This window comes from Parathielavia appendiculata (assembly GCF_033297405.1).
Source record: "Parathielavia appendiculata strain CBS 731.68 unplaced genomic scaffold N657scaffold_6, whole genome shotgun sequence".
Lineage (NCBI taxonomy): Eukaryota > Fungi > Ascomycota > Sordariomycetes > Sordariales > Chaetomiaceae > Parathielavia > Parathielavia appendiculata.
This window is the reverse complement of record NW_026944225.1, coordinates 83,922-105,622: the sequence shown is the minus strand read 5'-3', so window position 1 is coordinate 105,622 and position 21,701 is coordinate 83,922. Positions and strand designations below refer to the sequence as shown.

Sequence of the window (21,701 nt, the reverse complement as noted above, 5' to 3'; positions counted from 1 at the left end):
AGCTGTCCACCCTGACCCTCATCTCATAACGGGCGGCCGGCTTTCCTTATTCCACTTGACCCTCGACCGCACCCAGTCGACCGCCTCCTTCACTCCCGTCCCCGTCAGCGCCGAGACGGGGAGCACCCTCGAGTCGCGTATCCCGCCGGCCTTCTCACCCTCAAACACGCGCTTGACCAGCCCCTCCTTGATGCGCACCACCTCGACGCAGTCCTCGCGGTCCTGCTTGTTCGCCAATATCAGCAGCGGCACGCCTTCCGCCTCGCTGTTCTGCAGCACGTCTTCCAGCACCAGCCGGCACTCCTCGAGGCGGCCGGAGCTGTCGTGCTCCAGGCTGCCGTCGCCAATGTCGGTGCTGTCGATGATGAAGACGATGGCGTGGCAGCTCGCGTAGTAGCTCTGCCACAGCTTACGCAGGCTCAGCTGCCCGCCCACGTCCCACAACTTGAGGTACATGTCCGGGAGGACGATGGTGGACACGTTTTGGCCGACAGTCGGGACGGTTTTGAGTTTGGGCGACGGGTTGTCTGGGTGGAAGAGGGACTTGACTTGCTCGTGGAAGGTCGTCTTGCCGGCGTTGTCGAGGCCGAGGAGGAGGACCGAGTATTCTATTGGGAAGGGGTGGTGTTAGTGGTAACGAAGGGACTGTTGCAATGGGGAGGGAAGGGAGCTCACCCTCCTTGCTTGTCGCCAGCCGATACAGGCCTTTGGCGAGGTGGTACATGCTGGCAATTCTAGACAACCTTTGGTCAAGTGTCGAGTTGACCGTATGAGAAAGGTGTCCGTCTGTGGCAGGCCTGCCGGGCGCCAATGCGGAGGGTTCTTCGAATTTGAAGCTGTTGCCGATGGGCCAGCCTGGCATCGGGGTCTCTCAGATCCATCCGGCACCCACGAGGATTCGACTCCACATTCCCCCAATTTAGCGCGGTGTGGGACCCGCGCTTTCCTGAGCTGACGCTAGCATCCGGAGACCGTTACATGTATCTTTCCGTCTTGGCAGCGGAACCCGGGTTGGGTCATCGATTGTCAGCTCGCGGCAAGAGCAAATGACTGCTAGTTTGCAGCAATGGAACTTGTCTTGTGTCAGTCCTGACCTATCGCTATCAGTCACACTGTTTCCAGTCACGGCTTTCCGTTGACCTTTTGATGATACCAAGTTATCCGAAAACTCAAAAGAATGGCTCTGAACGGCGGGCGACAGGAACGGGCTCCTGGTGCTCAGGATGGCGGCGATGGTAACGCAGTCGTCGAGACAGCCGAAGATGGCGCCATAGACCATCAGCTTGCCGCAGCGCAGGTCGGCCGGGATCATGGCCAGCTGCTGGCCGACGACGTGGCGCTGGAGTTCATCCAGGTCCTGTGAGGCGAGCTCGACGCTGCCTATGTCTTCGAATGCCGATTCAAGCAGGATGCTGCCGTTGCCAACCTCAACCAGCTCGCAAACAGGCGTCTTCGGGCTATTTGCCTGGATGACTCCTTGGAGGAACTGCTGGATATCAGGGAATAACCAAGCCAGGGCCCGCCAATTTGCTTCTTGGTGTTTGGCGCCGTGTACTCGGATCCGTTTGACGTTGTGGTCGTGTTCACAAAGATGTCGGCGTCGCCGCAGTCTATATCCTGAAGCTTGTCCGCCGCTTCAACGACAACCTCGACCAACTGGGTTTGATGAATGGAGTCAAGAGGATCCCAGACGTCCTCAAGGGTAGTTTTGTTGGTGTAGAAGGCCGTCACAAAAGTACTCTAGCTGCCTTCCATTGGCGGCAGCCGTGGTGCCAACATCTAGCACGGACGGAATGAGGGCGGGGAGCTGTGCGTGTGCTAGTCATGAAGGGCTGCTACTGCGGCGAGCTGTTTGTCAGCTGTTTCGGGCCGAACGACGAGATCCTCTGGGTAGCCGGGAAGAGGGGCGTCTGCAAGATGAACGCTGAAGGCGCATATTTCAGATATGTTGGCGATAACTTTGCAATCCGCCTGCGTGATTTCATGGACGCCTGGAAAGATGATAGCAATCAGCGTCTCATCCGGGACAAGTTCCTGTTGTGCTGTCGAGGCCATCTCGCTGGAAAGTTTGCAGTACGTGTGGTAGCACAACAAGAAGCGGAACGTAGAAGGAGGTGGGGAGAAACCGATTGTTGGCTTTGGTAGCAAACAGGATGTCACGTTTCCAAAGCGGAGGTTGAACTGCTATGCGTCCTCGTGCTTCGGTTTCCTACCGTTCGATCTACCTCTTCCCCCCTTACCATGTTCTTTTCACCTTCCGTGCTTCTGCACGTCGTCACCTGTAGCTTATGCCGCACTAAAAGACAACCAGGGTTGGACGAGTGGTACTTCTATTGCCAGGCAGCAGAGCCCTTCAATTTATGGGCCTGCGGCTTCTTTATGTTTAGATACTCGCTCTCCAAGATCTCTCCAGTTGTAAACCTAGTATAAGAAAGGGGGTTCAGAACGTTGGCTAAGAACTGGATATCCTCACCCGAAACCCTCTTTTCCATCGCCGTCTCTGCCCATTTGTATGCTTTGTTTGGTTGGGCAGGCGGCAGCAAGGCTCGGGATTTAACGTCCTCGGCGCACCAGGGCACGGAATGTAGATCAGAATCTATGGCGATGGCATCCGGGACTGCTCTCGTCTTCTCCTCGAGGGAACCAGTCGCAATGGAATCGTACATGCCTGGCGACCTGAAGTCGACCTGAGCAAGGAGTAGCTGCGCGAGCTGCCCATGTACTAGTAGATGTAACAGAACGCCACGCAAACTCTGACACCTACGATGATGGCCCAGGACCATACATCGGTGCTTTGGTCCCAGGGCTCCACAAAATGACCTCTGGGTTGCGGAATGTGAGCGCTGAGATCTCTCGGGTATCTGGCTTGTTGACTATGTCAAGGGTTAGAGATGCGGTGAGTCATTGCATGCGAAGCGTCGAGGTGACACGTACTTGTACCAATATCAGCAAGCCTGACTATTACATCACTGGTGTTGTCGTTGATCTTCTCGTTGTCGAAGCCGCTCACGCCAACATTCTCCAGCTTGAGATCTTGAACAGATGGGCAAGTTAGACATGTTAATTAGGGGCACTGTCTTCTCCTACCAGTATACACCAGCCTTTTTGGTGGACAGTCATGATGCCCAACAGGACACCTTTCATAATTCATTTGATCTCCCGCGTACTGAGAGGCCTGGTCGCCCTTGCATCCCAGAGTGTCTTCTGGAATGGCTCCAAGACCATCATTGGCATATCTCCCGTCTCGGACTCCGGAATCAAGTCAAACAAGTGTCTAATCATCGGTTCCTCGGCAAGAAGGCGCTGCATTTTGACCTCGTGCTAGAAGTCGGGCCAGTTTGTCGATGCGTCGTCATGTTCAGAGGAGCCTTGGCGACACACTCGACTTGCCCATCGCTTGTGACCTTCCATACGTTGGGCCGTAAGCGAGGTCGATGACTTAGGGGTCCAATGAGCTTGTATTTTGTGCCGCATTTGTTTGTGACCGTCGCTTCTTGTGAGAACAGCCGCGGCGAGGAGTTTGATGCTGCCGGAGCTACTCGGGTCAGAGCTCTCGTTGATAACAGGGCTCTCGTCATCTGATGAGTTCAAAACCACATCGTTGAATCTCTGTGACCGCTGGTAGCTCCGGGCCGCCATAATACGGTAACATTAAGCGGCGTCGGTTTTTCATCAAAACTGTACGCAGCGGGTGTTGTTGATTGTTGACTGTTTTCCGTTACAGGAAGCGGGAGACCGATGCGGGTAGTGATGGCCGAGCCATCGTTTGTCCGTTCAGGTTGGCGTGGCGCATGGTAATGTATGCACCAAACGTTATCCGTAGACCTATGTAGCATTGAGGTGAGAATTAAAAGGAAAACATGGGGGATAAAGATAAAGATAAAAAGCAGATAAACAAGTAAGACAAAAGACAAGGATAAAGAGGAAGAGGAAAAGAAAGAGAAAAGCATGAAAGGTCAAGTAAAAAGAGGATAAAGTGTAAATAACTAAGTTCCACGCTACCTGTAACACACAATCAAGGCAAATTGTATCAGTCTCGTAACCATTAGCCCTGCATGGAGTGGGGCGGCTGATAAGATAAGAGCTTCGTGTGTCGTCATAGCACGCTGTGTTGTTCCAAGAGGGAGGAGGAACGAACGTTCCTTGAAACGCTGTTGTTGTGTTCGGGGATGATTTTAAAATACCATACAGTTCCTCCTCATAAAGATTTATGCATATTAAGTCCAGGTTTCCTTCTGCTGATCTGGATTCTAGGACGCTGATGAGTGAGCAAAATGGCGCCGGTCGAGGTTCACCGTGAACCAAGGTACAGTATACAAACCACCCTGAACCTCTTCAAATCGGCGGGAAATGCTAACTCAGCCTTTGAGCGTCTTACCCACGGTTCTGGCAGTGTCTCATGTTGCTGCGGCCGCCTATGCCTCCTACACTGTCGGCCGAAGCCTTTATCAGTCACATAAGGCTCTAAGGCCGGCTGAGCACACGAGGCATCGCCGGGCACAGCGAACCAAACTCGTAGCTGCGTTCGGAAGCTTAGCAGCCTTGGGTCTTATCTTCGCCATCACATCTAGCTTGGACTACTTGACTCTCTCATACAAAGTCTGGGCATCTGAGAGGGGAATTCAAGTACCAGACTCGTATGTCCAGATCTCCCCGATCGAGCGCAACCAACGATCACGCGCTAACCGTAGAGCACTGGCAGCCTCTTTGGAAACTGCACTATGAGCACGGGCGCGGCAAACAAACCCAGCTTGCACCTTAGGTACTGGCTAAGTGACACGCCAGTTTACCTCGATGCCGTGGAGATTATTGCGGAAAAGACTCGGAGATGGTGGTGGGGCCAGCAGCTCGACCTTGCAACTCTATCATGGACTGCTCTACTTGTTGTTGAGGGCCGTCGACGCAGAATTCCTCACCTATGGGCATATGCTCTTCTTCCTCACCTTGTCAACCTGTCGTTTGCCCAGAACCTGTTTTATGTGGCCTTGCTCCAGGCACCGTCACCGATCACAGTGCAGGAGACGAGGTATGTCCCGAAGAAGCCCCGAGTGACCCGACTTGTTGATAACATTGAGCAGGATTGCCCACTTCTTTCATCGTATGTTCCCAAAGAAGCCGAGTAACTGGTTCCCTAAGCCCGCCTTGCTCCCGGTACTCTTGGCTCTAAATTACCTGGTGATGCTTTGCATCCCCGTCACAGCAGGAACGCCGTCCTTTCCAACAGCCATTGTGCTGAGCAGGTTTCTCACTCTAGCACCACTGATACTGCCTGCTATTGCCCCGGTATCCTGGGGTACTGTTCATTCCGACCCGCGTGACGCCTATGCTGGCATCACCAAGCTCTTCAATTGGATATCCACGGCGAGCGCTCTACTTCACGCCAAGAACACAGTCTCCGCCCTGCTCTACAACCTCCCCGGCTCCTACAAGCACCGGCACAGCATCAAGATCCCCTTCGACACTGAGAAACGATCAAAGTGGGAGCGCACCGCAACGGCATCCGAGAAAGTTCTTGACGCCATGGCCGACCACCCGGTCGTCACCGCCGCCGGCAAGGACGCCCTGCTCTGCGCGCTAAGTCTAGGGCTGTGGGCAGCTGTCAGATCAACAGACATTCACCACATGCTGCGCTCGATGTACTCGTATACCGGACGCTCCACACGATCTGCGTCCGAGCTACGGCCAGGCAAGAGGGCGAAAGCCAAACCTGCTTCTTCTCGTGAAGAGGAGGAGTCAAGCACCCCGACAGTTCCCCCGCTCTCCATGACGCTGCGCCGTCGGGGCAGACCAAAGAAGACGAGCGTGTCTAGCATCGGCAGCTTCGACGGGCACGCCGAGGATACTCCTACTAGTGTTGTCCAGCAGACGCCGCCGAGGCGGAGGGGTCGGCCGAGGAAGGTCAAGCCTGAGCCTGAGCCGGAGCAGAACGGATTGGAGCCGGACGAGGATGCTGACGACAAGCCGTATGAGCCGACCCCGGCTGTAGAGGCCGACGTTGGCTTGGCGGATGTGCTGCCCGAGGACGACTTTGACTGGGAACCGGCCGCGCTGGCTTGGGGCTTGACAGCTATTGGGGGCCTGGGCTTTGGAAGTGCTGCTGTGTTTGGGGCTGAGTGTGTCTCTCGATGATGTGGGGGGAGCTGGAGGCCCTCCACGGCTCAGGGAAGATGGATGGGATGCGGTAGGGTAGTTAGGGACAATGGTGGATTGCGATTCTTTGGTTGGTTCGGTTGGTGTTACCATCCTTCTTCGAGTTCGATGCGACTAAGTTGAGTAACGTTTAGGTTTTGCTCGCCAGACACATCGATCAATGAATTTACATGCAGAAGTGCTGGGCGATCCCATAGTGAGTGTTACAAGACTTCGGACAGGTCCTCCGGTGTAATTACTGTATTTTCAGGTTTCACCCCGCTCATCAGTATCACCATGACGTTTGAATTGAGAACCAGTTTTAGCGATATAAACGGCCCAAGATGTGGGTTCGATACCTCAACCCACATCATTCCTTCAAGCTTGTCCACGGATTTACTGTTATTCGGACTAGGTCAAGAAAGAATATCAGCAACCGGGCATTGCGGTGGTCCTCAACTTTGCGTGATCGAGACACGATGGATTACTCTCAAGTTCCGACGCCGAAAAGGTGCTATGCCGACTTCTGCCTCATTCCTGTAAGCCTGTGAACATGTCGAGACCAATCTCCCCCCGCTGACTGTCCTATCCCGCAAGGTCGGCACCGGCAAAGTCTCGGTCGCACAGGAAGTCGCCGAGGTACAGAAGCTGCTCAAGGCGAGCGGGCTGTATTATACTTTGCACTCTGCAGGGACGACAGTTGGTAAGTTGTCAACGGACCTTGTCTCACTCAACGTTGCCATCCGAGTCCGCTAAGTTGCTCTTTGAACAGAAGGCAGCTGGGACGAGGTCATGAAAGTTATTGGCCAGGCCCACACGATCGTGCATAAGACTGGCGCGGTCAGGGTCCAGACTTCGATGCGCGTTGGCACACGGTGAGCAGTTCTTGCTGTCCCTCGTCAGTTCGTTGATTTGGATTTCTGATGTGTTTCAATTCATTACACCAGGACCGACAAGGCTCAGACTGCCGACGACAAAGTGAGACGGGTAGAGGAGATCCTGGCCCACGATGAACCGTCAGCTTGGTAGCTAGCTCATTTAGCTAGACTTGCTTATGAATACTTCTTGACTTCCAAATTCCATCTCTTCTTCTACTCAACTCTCTCAGTCACCAACCTGATGTGTAGTATTGACTTGTATCCGTACTAGGTTCCGAGCAAATGAGCAAGAGGGAAGATAATGCGGGGCTAGAGCCACGCCAATCCATGTCGTAATCCTCCGATCCACGTTGTTGTGGATCCCTCTCCATGCGAAGAGGGCACAGACCCCTGAATCCAATTGATTGGATTTCTGGAGGGCAGCTTCCCTCTTTTGACCTCGCCTGTCTCGCACCCCGAACGCCACGATACAGGAGACAAGCACCATGGCGAGCGTGCTCAACAACCTCTTTGGGGGCAAGTCCTCGGACACTCCCGACGCGGTTCAGGCTGGCGTCGACCCCGGTACGTGTAGCTAATGGGCAGCGCATGTCCTGTTTCAATTCGACCGCGTGCTCCCAATGCTGACACGTCCTACTGTTAGACTTCGCCGACTTCTCCCAGGCCGCCGACCCGTCCCCGGTGCCCATCTCGCCCGCACCAACGTCGTCGGACCCATCTGGCGCGGCGCAGACCGCCCGCCCCTACACAGCATGGTGGAGAGTTCACGAGCGCCACAGCATGTCCGAGTTCAAAGCCGAGGGCATGATTCTGTCGGCCATCGCCGTTTTCCTGCTACTCCATCTCTTCGGCGCCCGCTTGAACCGCAACAAGGCCAGGAAGTGGATCCGCGCCCACTCGGCACCATTGACCTCCGAGTTCGCCTCGGTTGGCTTCGCTGGCGTGCCCGCCGCCGCGGCTGGCAAGAAAGGCGATGAACTTCTGCAGGCCTTGGCCGACTCTCACGCGCAGCAGGCTGATAATCTGCTCAGGGAGAACAGTCTGTTTGAGTTTGCTACCTACGCAACCGGCCGCACGAACGTTGCTTTCGTCGACGTGAAGCTCACGCTTTTGAAGCGCTTCAATCCCCTCATCGTTCTTTTCGAGACTGTCATGGCCTTCTTCTTCGACAGCGCCGATCAAGCTCAGGATGTCGTCGAGGCGGTCCTTTACCCCTTTGACGGGAAGGAGGCGCTCACTGTCCCCGGCCTTCCCGGCGCCGCCGAGCTGCGCGGCAACAACGATGGCAAGAGCGCGTACGATGGCTTCGTCTGGGCCATTGTCCACAAGGAGCGCATGAAGCAGGTGCGCGAGGACCGCTACGACGTCTCGCTCACCGTCACCAAGGACAACCCCAAGCTGCCCAATTGGCTGACCGTCATGACCGAGAGCGCTGAAATCACTGACGCTCTACTTACTCCGGAGCTGATCAAGGCCGCCGAGCTCGCCGGAGACCACTTTGAGTACCTCATTGTCACAGATCAGCCCATTGAGAAGCCCAAAACGTGAGCGACCCCCTGTTTCGCTTTGCGATGTCTCTCCTGCACTGTCTTCGTCCTCGCGATTGCGCTTCTTTTCGATCTCGGGATTTTCACGTACTGATCAGATGCGCACAGTCTCAACGAGACCACTCCCCGCAAGCGTATCTTCCTCAAGTGTCGGCTGCCCTCCAACAACGACTACACCAATCTGGTACCCATCTTCAAGTACTTCCTGCGCCTGACGGACCGGCTGGTGCAAGTCGCCCATTGGCGACCGGAGGTTCTGCGAAAGGTGAAGGTGGCGCGTGACGCGACCATCAACCAGATCAAAAAGGCCGATGAGGAGAAGCAGGCCGAGGAACGCGCCCTAGAGCGCGAACGGGCCAAGAAGGCTAAGCGCGACCAGGAACTGAAGGCCCTCGACGCCAAGGCCCAGAAGAAGTACCTCGAGAGGGAGCGGGAGAAGGAGCTGAAGAAGAGTATGAAGAAGCAAACCATGAGGGCATAGACAGCTTCTTATGAAGGAGGAGAGAGTAAGGGGCTGCGCGATGTTGGGCAATGATGGGGCCAATGTGGGACGTAGGGGATGCTGCGATGTACTGATGCAGAGCGACAGTTCGCAACACATGGATCTTGCCAATGTACATGACATAATACTTACATTCGTGGGAGCGCTTGTTTCCTGCCATATGTTGACCGAACATCGCGTTTTGACACTTTGCATATGTGGCTTATCGAATTGCGCGTCTTCGTGTGGTTGGGTCAGGAGACTGTCTCTGGTTACCCTGGCAACGTCCCAGTTCGGGCATTGGCAAATAAGTGGCACGCCCCACCGTCTCCCACTTATACCACGCGACACGAGCCTCAGACAGGACCGCGCTTTGAAACTCAGGACACATCTGGATTCAAGACTGGATCTGTTGGGTAAAACGTCAACACAGGATAAATCAATACCATGTCGCGAACAACCACAGTACGGAAATACGGCAGGACGACACGAAAACCGAGGGCGGCCGAAGTACTCTTCGCGCAGCTCCCCAGGACTCCCGTCAAGTCTGAGCCCGAGAAAAACTTAGAAGGGGCCACCGATTCAAACGAGACGGAGATGAGGAAGAAAGTCCGAAGGCGACTTGAGGAGATTTGCAAGATCAAAGATGCCGAGGAAGAAGCCCTATCTTTGGCACTGGGCAGCATCAACCTCCGCGGCGGAGCGGGTGAACCAGCGTACCCAAAAATCGCGCTGGACGAAGCAGTCGACGCGATAGTGGATCGATTTGAGGCGAATCGTCTGGCCGGCACAAGTCCATTCAAGTTAATCAGCGCGCTGGTACCAGACCATCATTACCTTGACCCCGAACGGCCAGCAGACGGCAAAAACAAAAAGGCACAAGACGAGCCCTTAGAGGGGCCATATCAGCAGTGCGGCCTTGAGCAGGACGAACAGAATCTAGCCGCCGAAGGAGAGTCACTCTACGACGACTTCCGCGTCCTCACCTGGGACGACGTGTGCCCTGCCGGCGACAGGATAGAAAAGATCGCAGAGGCGTCCTACGCTGAAGTCTACCGCATCACCAACGCGCACGGGACGTCAATCATCAAAGTCATCCGCCTCGAATCGCCCATCAGGGCGCAGACAAAAGCCCAAGAACGCGCCGGTCTGGTGGATGAGGAGCCGCACTCAGAAGGGGACATGCAGGGCGAGCTGCGCATCTCGGAGTGGTTAGCCGACATACCCGGGTTTGTCGTCTACAAGGAACGGTATATAGTCAAGGGCAAGGCAACAAAGGCATTGCTGGAGACTCACCAGGCGTTCCACCGCCGCAAGAAGCGCCAGGACCCCGACATGCTGCAGTTCTATCCGTCTCCGAGCCGCTATCTGGACGACACCCGGTTCCTGGTCGTGGAGCTGGGCGATGCCGGCACGGCGCTCGAGGACTTTGAGTTGACCTCGATTAGACAAGTGTGGGATATCTTCCTGCACACCGCCCTCGCCCTGGCGCGGGCAGAGGATTTGATCGAGTTCGAGGTTAGTCCCCTGCTCCCCTTTGCACGTTCCCATGCGCACTTACCTGACCCCTCCTGCGCAGCACCGCGATCTCCACGAAGGAAACATTTGCATCCGACAAGTCCGTCCTTCTACGCCCAAGCCCACCGCCTCCCAGGAAACCACCCAATTCGGCTTGTCAGGCCTCGACGTCACCATCCTCGACTACGGCCTCTCGCGCGCCACAGACCCCAAGATAACAACAACAACAACAGCAGCAGCAGCAACAACAACAGTAGCAGCCGATCTCGAGAAAGACCTTACCCTCTTCCAATCCACGCACGCACCGCAATGCCGCGTCTACCGCCAGATGCGCTCCTACCTGATCCACGCGGACCGACTGCCCCTAATACCCGCCAGCCACCACACGACCCCCTACCCGATCTCCCCGGCCACGGGACAACCCATCTCCTGGACGGGCTACTATCCGTACACCAACGTGCTCTGGCTGGCGTACCTCTACGGGTATCTGGTGACCAACTTCAGGGGAGACAGAGCCGAGCTAAGGCGGTTCAAGGTAGAGACGAGGGAGCTGAGAGCGCACTTGGACCCGAGCGCGCACGAGGACGTGTTGAATTTTCCGAGCGCGGGGGAGGTGGTCAGGTTTGCGGTGGAGGCGGGGTGGATTGAGGAGGCGCAGGTTGTGGATGGGTTGGGGGAGGGAAGTAGTATGCTGTTGGGGGCTGGTGTGCGCGAGAATGGGGAGGGGGATTGTGGAGAGGGTGTCGAGAGTGACGGGGAGGGGAAGACGGGCGGTGAGGAATGTGCTGAAGCGCGGAGGGACGAAGGGGACGGGGTGCAGGAGGCGAGACCGGTGAGGAAGACTCGCCGAAGGAAGGGTGAGGCAGACGGAGGGGCAAAGTTCTCTGAGGGAATGTTGGATAGGGTGATGTGAGACTAAGGCCTCACAGATTGGAGATTGGATGGTTGGGAGAGGGTCAGCATCATTGTGGTTTTCTGTTTCGGTCGGTTTGGGTGCATGGTCTTCGGTTTGCAGGCACAGATACCCACATTGCGAATTATACATAGACCGGCATTTACAGGATAGGAAGGTTGTGTGAAATAAATAGGAGCTGCTTCTTGGGAGTATTGAGTTGCTGTGACGAGTGACGATCGGATCCGTTCCGAGCCAGTCGCGGTGAACAAACGAGTGACGCGAGCCGGTTACATTGCTTTCGCGCCCAAGATCAGATCACCATAGCGCATGTGCATGCTGCAGGCCGGGCGGGATGCGATGGTGCTTCAATTAGTGTAGGGCCCATGATGTTACCTGGCTGTAGTAGACTTGGGTCAATTCCGCCAACCAACATGCAGCGATATGTCACTGGTATCTCAGGTACACGTCGACTGCAATTGTACAGGTAACTAAGTTACAGGTACCTGCTAAGTTACGATTCACTGTTTTTATCGAAGATCGTTCGAAGCGGAGAAACATTGATGAGGGGCCGTACCAACTCTTACTCCATCTCGACCGTCGGAGATCCGTCGGACAGCGGAATCGAGTCACCAAGAAGCTTTCATCGGAACGACTTTGGAAAGAACAAGAAGACTTCTCTTGAGAGGTGGGCTCGAAAGTGGCGTCGGGAGTTGGTGCAGGTACTGTGGAATGCCAAGCCGGAGTCTTAGCGAAAAGTGGTCTAGCGCCTCAGAGTGCCGCGGCGACAACGTCCTTGCTTCATCCACTCCAACTGCTTCCCTCGATGCAAATATCGCAGCCTTGGCGGGAGTTCTCTGATTCAATGGCAGCATGCAGATTCGTCAGCTCGTTGAACGGCCGCGCGCACGCTCCAGTGTTAAGGATCTTGGAGAAGTACTTTGTCTCTCACCTCGGCCACTTTCCAACCGGTGCGCGCTGTACGCTGATATTGGACTGCGAACCATTGGACACCCTTTATGGGAAGGATGAGTTTGTCAGATGGATGACTTCGGTGAGTTCTTAGTCACCCATGAGTGGCAACACTCTCGATGTTGAGGGCCTTAGTTTGAAATCATGCTTTCTTTTCGGGGCGCAAGCACTGGCTGAGAGACACGACCAGAACCTCCACTGAGTGATCCTCACCTCTCTTCGAAGGCCATGCGGCACCTGCATCTTCCGCGCAGATCCAACCGCTTGAATTAAAGTCGTCTGATTGGATGAGCCCGGGCATGGGAGATCAGGAAGCTTGGCGAACCTCAACATCAACCGTGATGCCCGCAGAGCCAACAATTTCACATCGACTGGAGCTCGACATTGCGCAGGGATTATATGTCCATGGGCAAAACCTGAGTCACTTGACTGTCACCTGTTTCCATCTTTTATCTGGTTCCACGTCGGCTTTTCACCACAAATCGACGCCATGCATGCAACCCTGGTTGGCACAGCGGCAGTTGGCGCCCTGGCAGCTTGCAATATCCAGCACTGGCAGATTGAGAGGCGGAGATTGGAGAGACCGTTGCATCTGGATACATACGGAGCACTGTATAACATACCAACCATCTTCTCTGCCGCGCCAATACCGAGCAGCCAGGCCCGCCTCGACAACGTGGAAAGCTTTCTGAAGATGCAGCAAAGCAAGTAACGGACATACGTCCGATAAATTCGTTCAAACATCGAATGGGAGTCTCGGACCGGTTCTTGATGCAGTCATATGCATACGCCTTAACTCACTCTATCCTAATTTGTTCTCTTAAAAACGATACTCCAAGTCGCCGTCCCCGAAATCGGGATGGAGTCCTGTCGTACACACAGTCCGAGGCTCTCTATCTGATCTTGGTAATGGTCTCGGCCAAAACTGTCCAGGTACTCTCCGACTAGTATATGGTACAGACGTACATTGCTCTCTGTGTGGCGGGAACACCATGTCCTCTTTCTGACGCCAACCCGTTGAAATTGACGAGGGTACGGCCATGCGAGCCCTTCGCTTCTGCGCATAACGTTTACTGTTTGTCATGCTGCTGTGCATCCCAAGATACTGCTCCTCGGCTGGGTGGACCAGCCGCATCGCGCCATTTGGGATCATCACAGTGACCACACAGTCTGGCCCGGTATGTGTGCTGCAGGGGCGCCCTGCAACCACCCCATCCAGACGAGGAAGGGTTGTCTGATGTTCAGGACACCGACGATCCTGGCCACAGCGAGAATCACCCGTCCGGACGACCGGGACAGCCCATCCTGACCCACGCCTTGATTCCATTGGACTCCATCCGCAACCGTTGTCCACGTTCTTCAACGCTCGCCTGGCGCAGACCGGGCCGATGCATATGGGGTCAATTTTACTGTGGGTCAATGGGTTGTGACATTGACCCCCAGCACCGCTGACCACATGCTCCCCAAGGCTCCAGTCTGAGGTGGTACGGGCAAAGTTGTTTGTGGTGATAGCCCGACTGCGGATCCCGTTGCATGGCATACCCTGGGCTCGCCGGTATTTTTATTGTATATCTCATGAATCACTGTCACAGTTGCCGGCCTGGAAGCCGACTGCCTTGGCAAGAAACCATGTAGATCGCCACATGCTGAGCAGGGTCGTGACTGACGGATATAGCAACACTTCTTGGCCTTGTCGCTTTCCGGTACCCTCGGAAATACGATCCCCAGCCAACCTCAGCAAAGTATAAGAGTAGGCTCTGTCTCGTCACACATGCTCTCTGCATTGTCTTACATTCTGAACCATCCGCAGCGGTATTGGGTACACTCGTGACGATGCGCACCAGAACCACGGCCCTACTCGCATGGAGCAGTCTACTAGGGCTGGCCCAAGCTGCCTGCCCCTTTGCCGATCCGGGCGCGCTGGAGAAACGCGATGATAGCCAGTCATCGGGCTTTCTTGACCAGTACAAGGTGGACGACAGTGACGGCTACATGACGTCTGATGTCGGCGGACCTATTGAGGACCAGCACAGCTTGAAGGCTGGCATCAGGGGCTCGACGTTGCTGGAAGACTTCATCTTTCGCCAAAAGATTCAGCATTTCGACCATGAGCGGGTAAGTCCAGCCGCCGTGCCATGTCCCAGGAGTTCGGGAAAATCGCGAGTCAAGATGTTGACGTAGTTTTAATCCGTCGTCAAGGTTCCGGAACGGGCAGTACACGCTCGAGGTGCTGGGGCTCATGGTACTTTCACCAGCTATGGCGACTGGAGCAACCTCACGGCGGCGTCGTTCCTGAGCGCCGCTGGGAAGCAGACGCCCGTGTTTATCCGATTCTCGACCGTTGCCGGGTCCAGAGGCAGCGCGGACACTGCCAGAGATGTTCACGGCTTCGCCACCCGGTTGTACGTGTGCCCTTTATATCTCGTTTCGTTAGACCGTGCTGACAAGGCTAGCTACACGGATGAGGGCAACTTCGGTATGCACGGTGCCATCAATAATCTCACGCTTCCACTCCGCTGACTCGCCTAGATATCGTTGGGAACAACATTCCTGTCTTCTTCATTCAGGATGCCATCCGGTTTCCCGACCTCATCCACGCGGTCAAGCCGAGGCCGGACAATGAGATCCCGCAAGGAGCTACTGCCCACGACTCGGCATGGGATTTCTTTAGCTCTCAGCCAAGCACCATGCATACCCTTATGTGGGCTATGTCGGGTTATGGTATTCCCCGTAGCTACCGCCACATGGTGAGGTCTCCTTTCCCATCATTCTTGAGTGGCAGTTAGCTGACCAAAGTCAAGGATGGCTTTGGTGTGCACACCTTCCGCTTTGTGAAGGAAGACGGCTCCTCCAAACTCATCAAATGGCACTTCAAGACCCTCCAGGGCAAGGCCAGCTTGGTGTGGGAGGAGGCACAAGTGCTTGCCGGCAAGAACGCCGATTTTCATCGCCAGGATCTCTGGGACGCCATCGAATCTGGGAACGGGCCGTCCTGGGAGCTTGCCGTCCAAGTGGTGGACGAAGAGAAGGCGCTGGCCTTTGGCTTCGATCTGCTAGATCCCACAAAGATCATCCCGGAGGAGGTTGCTCCGCTGACCAAGCTGGGTTTGCTGAAGCTGGACCGCAACCCAACCAACTACTTTGCCGAAACGGAGCAGATCATGTTCCAGCCCGGCCATATCGTGCGCGGTATCGACTTCACCGAGGACCCGCTGCTTCAGGGACGTCTCTTCTCATACCTGGACACCCAGCTGAACCGACATGGCGGACCCAACTTTGAGCAGCTCCCCATCAACATGCCCCGGATCCCCATCCACAATAATAACCGTGACGGAGCTGGCCAGAACTTGATTCACACCAACATTCGTCATTGTGAGTACTATCCTTCCCGCCGCCATATGCGTTAAACCCGCTAACATCACCATCAGACACGCCCAACACACTCAACAATGGGTTCCCCCTGCAAGCCAACCAGACCCACGGCCGGGGTTTCTTCACGGCCCCGGGCCGCGTGGCCAATGGCAACCTCGTCCGCCTGCTGTCCCCGACGTTCGACGACCACTGGTCGCAGCCGCGCCTCTTTTACAACTCGCTCACCCCAGTCGAGCAGCAGTTCCTCATTAACGCCATCCGCTTCGAGACAAGCCATCTCACGTCCGCGACTGTCAAGCAGAACGTGCTCGCCCAGCTCAACCGCATCAGCAACGACATCGCCGTGCGCGTCGCCGAGGCGCTCGGTCTGGAAGCCCCCGCCCCGGACCCGGCGTTTTACCACAGCAATGTCACGGCGGGCATCTCCATCTTCAACGCCACGCTGCCGACTATCAAGACGCTCCGCGTCGGTGTCCTGGCGAGCGCAAAGTCTGACGCGGCGCTGCAGCAGGCTGCGCAGCTGAAGGAGCGGCTTGTCAAGGAAGGGGTGGTGGTGACCGTGGTGGGCGAAACGCTGGCCCTGGGGGTGGACCAGACGTACTCAGCGGCGGACGCGACGGCGTTTGATGGCGTGGTGGTGGTTGACGGGGCCGAAGGGCTGTTTGGCGACGGCAAGGAGGCCCGCTCGGCGCTGTTCCCAGCCGGACGGCCCGGGCAGGTGCTGCTGGATGCGTACCGGTGGGCGAAGCCGGTCGCGGCGCTGGGTCAGGGGGAGAAGGCGCTCAAGAGCGTCGGGGTGCCGATCAAGGGGGAGGGTGTGTTTGTTGAGAAGGCGGTGGAGGAGTTGGTGACGGGGTTGGAGAGCGGGTTGGCGAGGTTTAGGGTGAGTCTCCTTGCTTTCTTTTTTTCTTTCTTTCTCTGTGTCCGTCTCAAGTGCGGGTGATGAGTGATGTTGCTGACTTGCTTGGCAGTTTACCGACCGGTTTCCTATCGACAGTTAGGTACGTCAGGGATGTGGTCGGTATAACCGATGCTGAAGGGTAATGGTAATGTGGAAGTATTAGATAGACAAGCGAACCAAGCGTCTTGTATATCCATTGGCTTTGCGGCTAGAAGGAAATAGACACCGGATTCTTACTACCGGACATGGGTCTCCTCGTCTGCAAACTATGCACGACATCTTGCATCGCAGGAGGTGAACATCACGTGGGTGGCCGCATTATGGGCCGCATCGGCCTACCGTGGTAAGTTACATGGTTTAGTTAGCTTCCGGATTGTACAGGAATAGGCAGAAGCGGATCCCATTCGGACAATAGTTTTTCTATGGGATGGCCTTGAAAGATGCCCCTCGGAGCACAAAGCGAACAGTGGAAGGATTATGATAAGGCGTATATTTGAAATTTTGATATGACATCAAGCGTAATATCCATGATCTAGTATCGAACCTGTTCAGCAAAGCTTCACGACCAAGGCAACTAATTGCATAGCAGTTTCTGAGTGAGGTTGTAGTTCAACTTTCAATATGGAGCCCCAGTTCTCTAACTTGCCAGGACAGTGCGGTCAGCAGAGTTGCCTCTGGTCTGTGCTCACCTCAAGAGCCAAGACTTTCCCGGCCCCGCCTGATCGACAACAGGGGTGTAGTAACTCCATCGGATACTTCTGTAGACTTGTGACTCTGTGCTCTGAGACAACCGTCCTACTGCATTCCCATGACAGTGACGACCGCCGGCAGTATCGCATCCGACTCAGCCCACTACCGATGACAGCCGGTAGTTGAGTTTCTCGGGGCCATATTTTGCTCTGTGAGGGCGCGCGAAGAACGGGGGAGGGAAGCAGTCGCGACACTTTCTCCTCGCAACCTACCCAAGCTACACGATGGACCGCATCAGGGCCTTCTTCGCTCCCGCGAAGGCCACCGTCGACGAGTACGAGCCTCTGCCAGAGGACGACTCGGGGACGCTTGCGGGGTCGACGTACGAAGAGGCGACGCCCTTCTCATGGCTCGAATACTCCATCTTTGCCTTGATTGGCATGGCCATGCTGTGGGCCTGGTAAAGTCTCATCTACACCCCAGCTTGCTGCTTAGTCGCTGACTTGTTCTGCCCAGGAACATGTTTCTTGCCGCGGCTCCCTACTTTCAGACTCGCTTCCAATCTGATCCCTGGATCGCGGCCGACTCCCAATCCGCCATCCTCACCATTTTTACCGTCACCAGCTTACTCACCTTGTTGATCCTCTCCAACATGCAGTCCACGGCGAACTACCCTCTCCGGATCAACGCCGCTCTCTTGATCAACGCAGTCGTGTTCGGACTGCTCACCATTTCTACTTCTTCCTTCCTCGGCGTCTCACCCAAGACATACCTCGCCTTCGTTCTGCTCATGGTCGCCTTGACGGCCTGGGCAGCCGGGCTGATGCAGAACGGAGCCTTCGCCTTTGCAGCCAGCTTCGGCCGTCCCGAGTACACACAAGCCATCATGGCGGGGCAGGGTATCGCGGGCATCCTGCCGCCGCTGACACAAATGCTCTCCTTCCTCGCCTTCTCCGACACCTCCCCGGGGATCCCACCATCACCGGACCAACCCAGCGACTCCGCCGCTAGCAGCCAAAACAACGGCAGCACCGCCGCATTCATCTACTTCCTCACTGCTGTCCTTCTGTCCGCAGCCACCCTAACAGCCTTCATCCCCCTCGTCCGGCGCCACACCCACCTCCTCCATCGCCGCCGCCTACCGTCCGCCGCACCCTCCCTCTCAGAATCCCCGCGCCGCCACGTCCCGCTCCCAACTCTCTTCCTCAAACTCCGCTGGATCGCCGCCTCCGTGTTTACCTGCTTCGCAGTGACCATGTTCTTCCCCGTCTTCACCGCCAAGATCCTCTCGGTGCACGACCCGTCCGGCGCCGGCAAGCTGTTCTCGCCCGGCGCGTTCATCCCCCTGGCCTTCTTCTTTTGGAACCTGGGCGATCTGGCAGGCCGCGTGTCGACCATGCTGCCGCGATTCTCGCTGCGCCATAGGCCGCAGGCGTTGTTCGTGATTAGTCTGGCCAGGGCCGCATTCTTGCCGCTGTATTTGATGTGTAACCTGCATGGGAAAGGGGCGGTGGTGGGGAGCGATTTGTTTTACCTGGTCGTGGTGCAGTTTCCGTTTGGGTTGACGAATGGGTGGTTGGGGTCGAGTGGCATGATGGCTGCTGGCGAGTGGGTTGCAGAGGACGAGAGGGAGGCGGCGGGCGGGTTCATGGGGACGTGTCTTATTGGCGGATTGGCGGCGGGGAGTGTGTTGAGTTTTACCGCGGCGGGAGTGTGAGAGCTTAGGCATGATGATATGTCCGCATGGGCTTGAATACTTGGGCATGTGTTTGACAAGTATGGCGTTCAGTGTAGGGTGCTTCTGCTTGGATATTCTGGCCAACCGATTTGAAGTCAACCAGTAGGAATCCACAGGCTACGAAGCATGGCGGTTGTTGGCCCTTTTGATCTGGTCCCAGATATCTCCTGTCCCGCCCAGGTATTAATCAGTGAGTAAGCACACTTAAACGCTAGTACGTCTTGTGAGTAGCAGCTAGGTGACTGGACAGCCAGGTACAAAAATAGGTCGGGGGAGTGAAGGGAGCTTTCGTAAAGGAGGCCAGTGGGACCACTTTCCAAGAACAGCATAAGCGCTCAGACGTGTCTATGGCGCAGTGAGAACCGTGAGCCAAGTTGATCAACTCCTGGGCTGCCAACCCGCGCCCGGCTTGGAGAGCCAGCACAATTCTCTTTTTTGATTCCCATTGTAGCGCTTTTTCTTCCAGTGCCTCTTCTAGAGTCAACTACTAACTCTGTCTTTGTGCATCGAATTGAGGTCGGAAGAATTGTGCTTCTTACAAACCTTCTGATACATCTATAAACCAGAATCGACACTCGCTTTAGCTTCCTTCCCTTTGATCGGTCGACTCATTAACAATTCCCCTCTCAAGCTGACAATCTGTCCTCACCTTCACAGCTTCCCTTCCCTCGTAGTAACCTCCCTCGATGAGCCGTCTCTCCATGGCCTGCCAGTAGCCCAGCTTGGCCGCCCAGTTCTTCTTGTCGAGGTCAGCCAGCTTCGCCTCGACGGGCAGAGCAGGGTCGTAGGGGACGCGGATGAAGCAGGTGCAGTCGCGCAGCGTCATGGCCAGCTGGAACTTGGGGTCATGGGCATCGGCCTGGAGCGGGCCTTGGCCGTCATTATCCAGCTGAGCAGCGCGGAGGCGGGGGAGGACGGTGTTGGTTTGCAGCCAGTAGAGGAGGCGGCTGTATTGGGCGGGGTGGGTTGTTTTGGGGGAAGGTATGAGCGGGTTGAGGGAACAGAGGTGGTCGGCAATTCTGGTGAACGCTGCTGGGGAGGTGGCGCAGGTTAGGAAGTCCAGGGGGCAGAGAATTGGTGGTGAGTCGCGATGATTGGTGTGTTTGGTGTGGTGTTTGAGGGCTTCGCGGGCGCAGTTCCGGCAGCGGGTCGCCGATGGGGGCGCATTAGGGGACTGGGCGAGCCACTTGGGTTTGAACTCGAGAGTCAAGTCGTTGGGTTGCCCTGTAACGAGGTGTGTCAGACTTGAAAATCAAACCACAGGTAGACAGGGTCACATACTCTGCCGCATGTCCTCCACAAGCATCCCATACTCGGCTGCCGCTACCCTGCTTCCCCTGAAATCGGGCCGGCGGATGTCCTCATTCTTTGCTAGGACGGCATTCAAGCGCAACACCAGCTGTTCGCCACCGAGATGGACGAGGCGATGCTGGACCAGGTCTTCTGGCTCAAATAGAGGCTTCACGACAGCCTCCCAGTACTCTTGGAGCTCCACATAGGTGTGTGCCTTGGTTCCCGCTTTTGGAACTCGTAAGAGATTCCCTGGAAAGTACATTAGACAACGGTGATAGGTGTACAAACCGAAGACACCATACCCTGAAAGATGCTGGAACTGCTCTCATCATTGGGTTGCACAACAACCTCAAAGACGACATTGGATGCTCCTTCACCCACGAGCTTGAACTCATAGTGGTCGGCTGCTGAACATGGTAATGCCGGGATACCGGATAGTGGAACCGAGGGCGACATTATGAATCGGCACTGATGAGGATGTGATGATAAGGACTGTCAATGTGTTGGGCATGAGACTCGACAGAATCCGGATTGGCCAAGGTCGCTGCAGTCAGTCTGTACCCTTCTGTCCTTGGCTGGCGTTCTTATGTGCACAAATGACGCCTGTCATTGCTGAAACCGGTTTCATGGTCAATAATGAAAAAATATCCATGAGCGAGTCCGTTGTTGTGCTCTTGGTGTCGAGTTGTCTTATGGCTTGTTTGCTTCTGTTTCTCTGATGGGCGATCTCTGGTTACGGCGACTTGGACCCAACTACTACTGTGAAACAATCAGTTACACAGAGGCCCTGAGCATTATCTGAGCGGAAGGATTCAAGACTTCTGGTCTTCGACCACAGGCTGAGTGAACTTCTCGCTTCGCCATCGGATGCTTAAATGCTTACCAAATGCTGGGTTTTGTTCCAGTTTGTCACCTACCAGATGATGGTCTCAGTCAGATGATGCAGCCGGGCCGCAGGCAGGGCGCCGGTTTTGTGTGGGTTTTGTTTGTGGACTTCCCAGAAACGGTCGCGTGTAGTTCAGATTCTGGGGTGTGGAGCCTGGGGAGCAGCCGGCTTTGTGAGGTGCACCAGTGACCTCGGAATAGATACCTACCTGGTAGCGGTGAACAGAATTCCCCGTTCATTCCTGGTTATGGAAGCATTGCAATAGGCTGCTAGACAGATGACTTTTTTTTTTTTTTTTTTTTTTTTTTTGCCGGATGCCTGTTTTGAAGCATCAAGCAGTGCATAACACAAATTTCAGGATATAGGTCCCTGAAATCAGCTGGAGCCGGGGTTTGTCTTGAGTG

The 21,701-nt window shown here is 55.6% G+C and overlaps 11 protein-coding genes across 11 annotated transcripts; 7 read left to right on the top strand and 4 right to left on the bottom strand.

The window, feature by feature from the left end:
- Positions 1 to 18: 18 nt before the first annotated feature.
- On the bottom strand, positions 19 to 724 carry N657DRAFT_573441 (P-loop containing nucleoside triphosphate hydrolase protein; the record flags this gene model as incomplete). The annotated part of the gene is made up of 2 exons (XM_062788968.1): positions 19 to 608; positions 676 to 724. The coding sequence occupies 2 exons, from the start codon at positions 722 to 724 to the stop codon at positions 19 to 21; spliced, it is 639 nt and encodes a 212-aa protein (XP_062647248.1).
- Positions 725 to 2,192: 1,468 nt separating this feature from the next.
- On the bottom strand, positions 2,193 to 2,961 carry N657DRAFT_409982 (uncharacterized protein). Its single transcript, XM_062787245.1, has 2 exons — positions 2,935 to 2,961; positions 2,193 to 2,873 (listed from the first exon to the last, which is right to left on the bottom strand). The coding sequence occupies exon 2, from the start codon at positions 2,781 to 2,783 to the stop codon at positions 2,331 to 2,333; it is 453 nt and encodes a 150-aa protein (XP_062647247.1). The 5' UTR covers positions 2,784 to 2,873; positions 2,935 to 2,961; the 3' UTR covers positions 2,193 to 2,330.
- A 1,177-nt stretch (positions 2,962 to 4,138) lies between these two features.
- On the top strand, positions 4,139 to 6,351 carry N657DRAFT_690218 (uncharacterized protein). The gene is made up of 4 exons (XM_062797038.1): positions 4,139 to 4,306; positions 4,371 to 4,637; positions 4,703 to 5,026; positions 5,079 to 6,351. Exons 1-4 carry the CDS (start codon positions 4,275 to 4,277, stop codon positions 6,127 to 6,129), a joined length of 1,674 nt encoding a protein of 557 aa, XP_062647246.1. The 5' UTR covers positions 4,139 to 4,274; the 3' UTR covers positions 6,130 to 6,351.
- A 257-nt stretch (positions 6,352 to 6,608) lies between these two features.
- Positions 6,609 to 7,158, top strand: N657DRAFT_572592 (uncharacterized protein; the record flags this gene model as incomplete). The annotated part of the gene is made up of 4 exons (XM_062788897.1): positions 6,609 to 6,668; positions 6,727 to 6,832; positions 6,902 to 7,004; positions 7,077 to 7,158. The coding sequence occupies 4 exons, from the start codon at positions 6,609 to 6,611 to the stop codon at positions 7,156 to 7,158; spliced, it is 351 nt and encodes a 116-aa protein (XP_062647245.1).
- A 334-nt stretch (positions 7,159 to 7,492) lies between these two features.
- On the top strand, positions 7,493 to 9,035 carry N657DRAFT_655896 (DUF1682-domain-containing protein; the record flags this gene model as incomplete). Its single annotated transcript, XM_062794641.1, has 3 exons — positions 7,493 to 7,571; positions 7,651 to 8,551; positions 8,663 to 9,035. 3 exons carry the CDS (start codon positions 7,493 to 7,495, stop codon positions 9,033 to 9,035), a joined length of 1,353 nt encoding a protein of 450 aa, XP_062647244.1.
- Positions 9,036 to 9,221: 186 nt separating this feature from the next.
- N657DRAFT_645017 (uncharacterized protein) lies at positions 9,222 to 11,544 on the top strand (the record flags this gene model as incomplete). The annotated part of the gene is made up of 3 exons (XM_062792863.1): positions 9,222 to 10,229; positions 10,332 to 10,520; positions 10,597 to 11,544. Coding segments are annotated over exons 1-3 (1,801 nt in total), but the record flags the coding sequence as incomplete, so codon positions are not given.
- Positions 11,545 to 12,308: 764 nt separating this feature from the next.
- N657DRAFT_409577 (uncharacterized protein) lies at positions 12,309 to 13,173 on the top strand. The gene is made up of 3 exons (XM_062787242.1): positions 12,309 to 12,318; positions 12,386 to 12,499; positions 12,643 to 13,173. Exons 2-3 carry the CDS (start codon positions 12,487 to 12,489, stop codon positions 13,107 to 13,109), a joined length of 480 nt encoding a protein of 159 aa, XP_062647242.1. The 5' UTR covers positions 12,309 to 12,318; positions 12,386 to 12,486; the 3' UTR covers positions 13,110 to 13,173.
- On the bottom strand, positions 13,174 to 14,103 carry N657DRAFT_409587 (uncharacterized protein). The gene has a single exon (XM_062787243.1). The coding sequence runs from the start codon at positions 13,955 to 13,957 to the stop codon at positions 13,238 to 13,240; it is 720 nt and encodes a 239-aa protein (XP_062647241.1). The 5' UTR covers positions 13,958 to 14,103; the 3' UTR covers positions 13,174 to 13,237.
- Positions 14,104 to 14,250: 147 nt separating this feature from the next.
- On the top strand, positions 14,251 to 16,790 carry N657DRAFT_655894 (heme-dependent catalase; the record flags this gene model as incomplete). Its single annotated transcript, XM_062794640.1, has 7 exons — positions 14,251 to 14,532; positions 14,617 to 14,819; positions 14,871 to 14,893; positions 14,947 to 15,164; positions 15,219 to 15,789; positions 15,846 to 16,672; positions 16,761 to 16,790. 7 exons carry the CDS (start codon positions 14,251 to 14,253, stop codon positions 16,788 to 16,790), a joined length of 2,154 nt encoding a protein of 717 aa, XP_062647240.1.
- An 874-nt stretch (positions 16,791 to 17,664) lies between these two features.
- On the top strand, positions 17,665 to 19,097 carry N657DRAFT_680668 (uncharacterized protein; the record flags this gene model as incomplete). Its single annotated transcript, XM_062796313.1, has 2 exons — positions 17,665 to 17,840; positions 17,897 to 19,097. The coding sequence occupies 2 exons, from the start codon at positions 17,665 to 17,667 to the stop codon at positions 19,095 to 19,097; spliced, it is 1,377 nt and encodes a 458-aa protein (XP_062647239.1).
- Positions 19,098 to 19,572: 475 nt separating this feature from the next.
- Positions 19,573 to 21,043, bottom strand: N657DRAFT_409697 (inositol pentakisphosphate 2-kinase-like protein). Its single transcript, XM_062787244.1, has 3 exons — positions 20,714 to 21,043; positions 20,400 to 20,660; positions 19,573 to 20,342 (listed from the first exon to the last, which is right to left on the bottom strand). The coding sequence occupies exons 1-3, from the start codon at positions 20,865 to 20,867 to the stop codon at positions 19,699 to 19,701; spliced, it is 1,059 nt and encodes a 352-aa protein (XP_062647238.1). The 5' UTR covers positions 20,868 to 21,043; the 3' UTR covers positions 19,573 to 19,698.
- Positions 21,044 to 21,701: the final 658 nt, after the last annotated feature.

What these genes read in the sequence shown, in the direction of transcription:
- N657DRAFT_409982 (XM_062787245.1), bottom strand. Translation starts at nt 2,783, where the DNA reads ATGGTCCTGGGCCATCATCGTAGGTGTCAGAGTTTGCGTGGCGTTCTG.
- N657DRAFT_690218 (XM_062797038.1), top strand. Translation starts at nt 4,275, where the DNA reads ATGGCGCCGGTCGAGGTTCACCGTGAACCAAG. An exon ending in GAGGTTCACCGTGAACCAAG is followed by an intron (nt 4,307 to 4,370) that starts GTACAGTATACA and finishes TCAGCCTTTGAG; the next exon opens with CGTCTTACCCACGGTTCTGG. An exon ending in ATCACAGTGCAGGAGACGAG is followed by an intron (nt 5,027 to 5,078) that starts GTATGTCCCGAA and finishes AACATTGAGCAG; the next exon opens with GATTGCCCACTTCTTTCATC.
- N657DRAFT_409587 (XM_062787243.1), bottom strand. Translation starts at nt 13,957, where the DNA reads ATGCCATGCAACGGGATCCGCAGTCGGGCTATCACCACAAACAACTTT.
- N657DRAFT_409697 (XM_062787244.1), bottom strand. Translation starts at nt 20,867, where the DNA reads ATGTCGCCCTCGGTTCCACTATCCGGTATCCCGGCATTACCATGTTCA. An exon ending in CAGTTCCAGCATCTTTCAGG is followed by an intron (nt 20,661 to 20,713) that starts GTATGGTGTCTT and finishes TGTACTTTCCAG; the next exon opens with GGAATCTCTTACGAGTTCCA. An exon ending in TGTGGAGGACATGCGGCAGA is followed by an intron (nt 20,343 to 20,399) that starts GTATGTGACCCT and finishes ACCTCGTTACAG; the next exon opens with GGCAACCCAACGACTTGACT.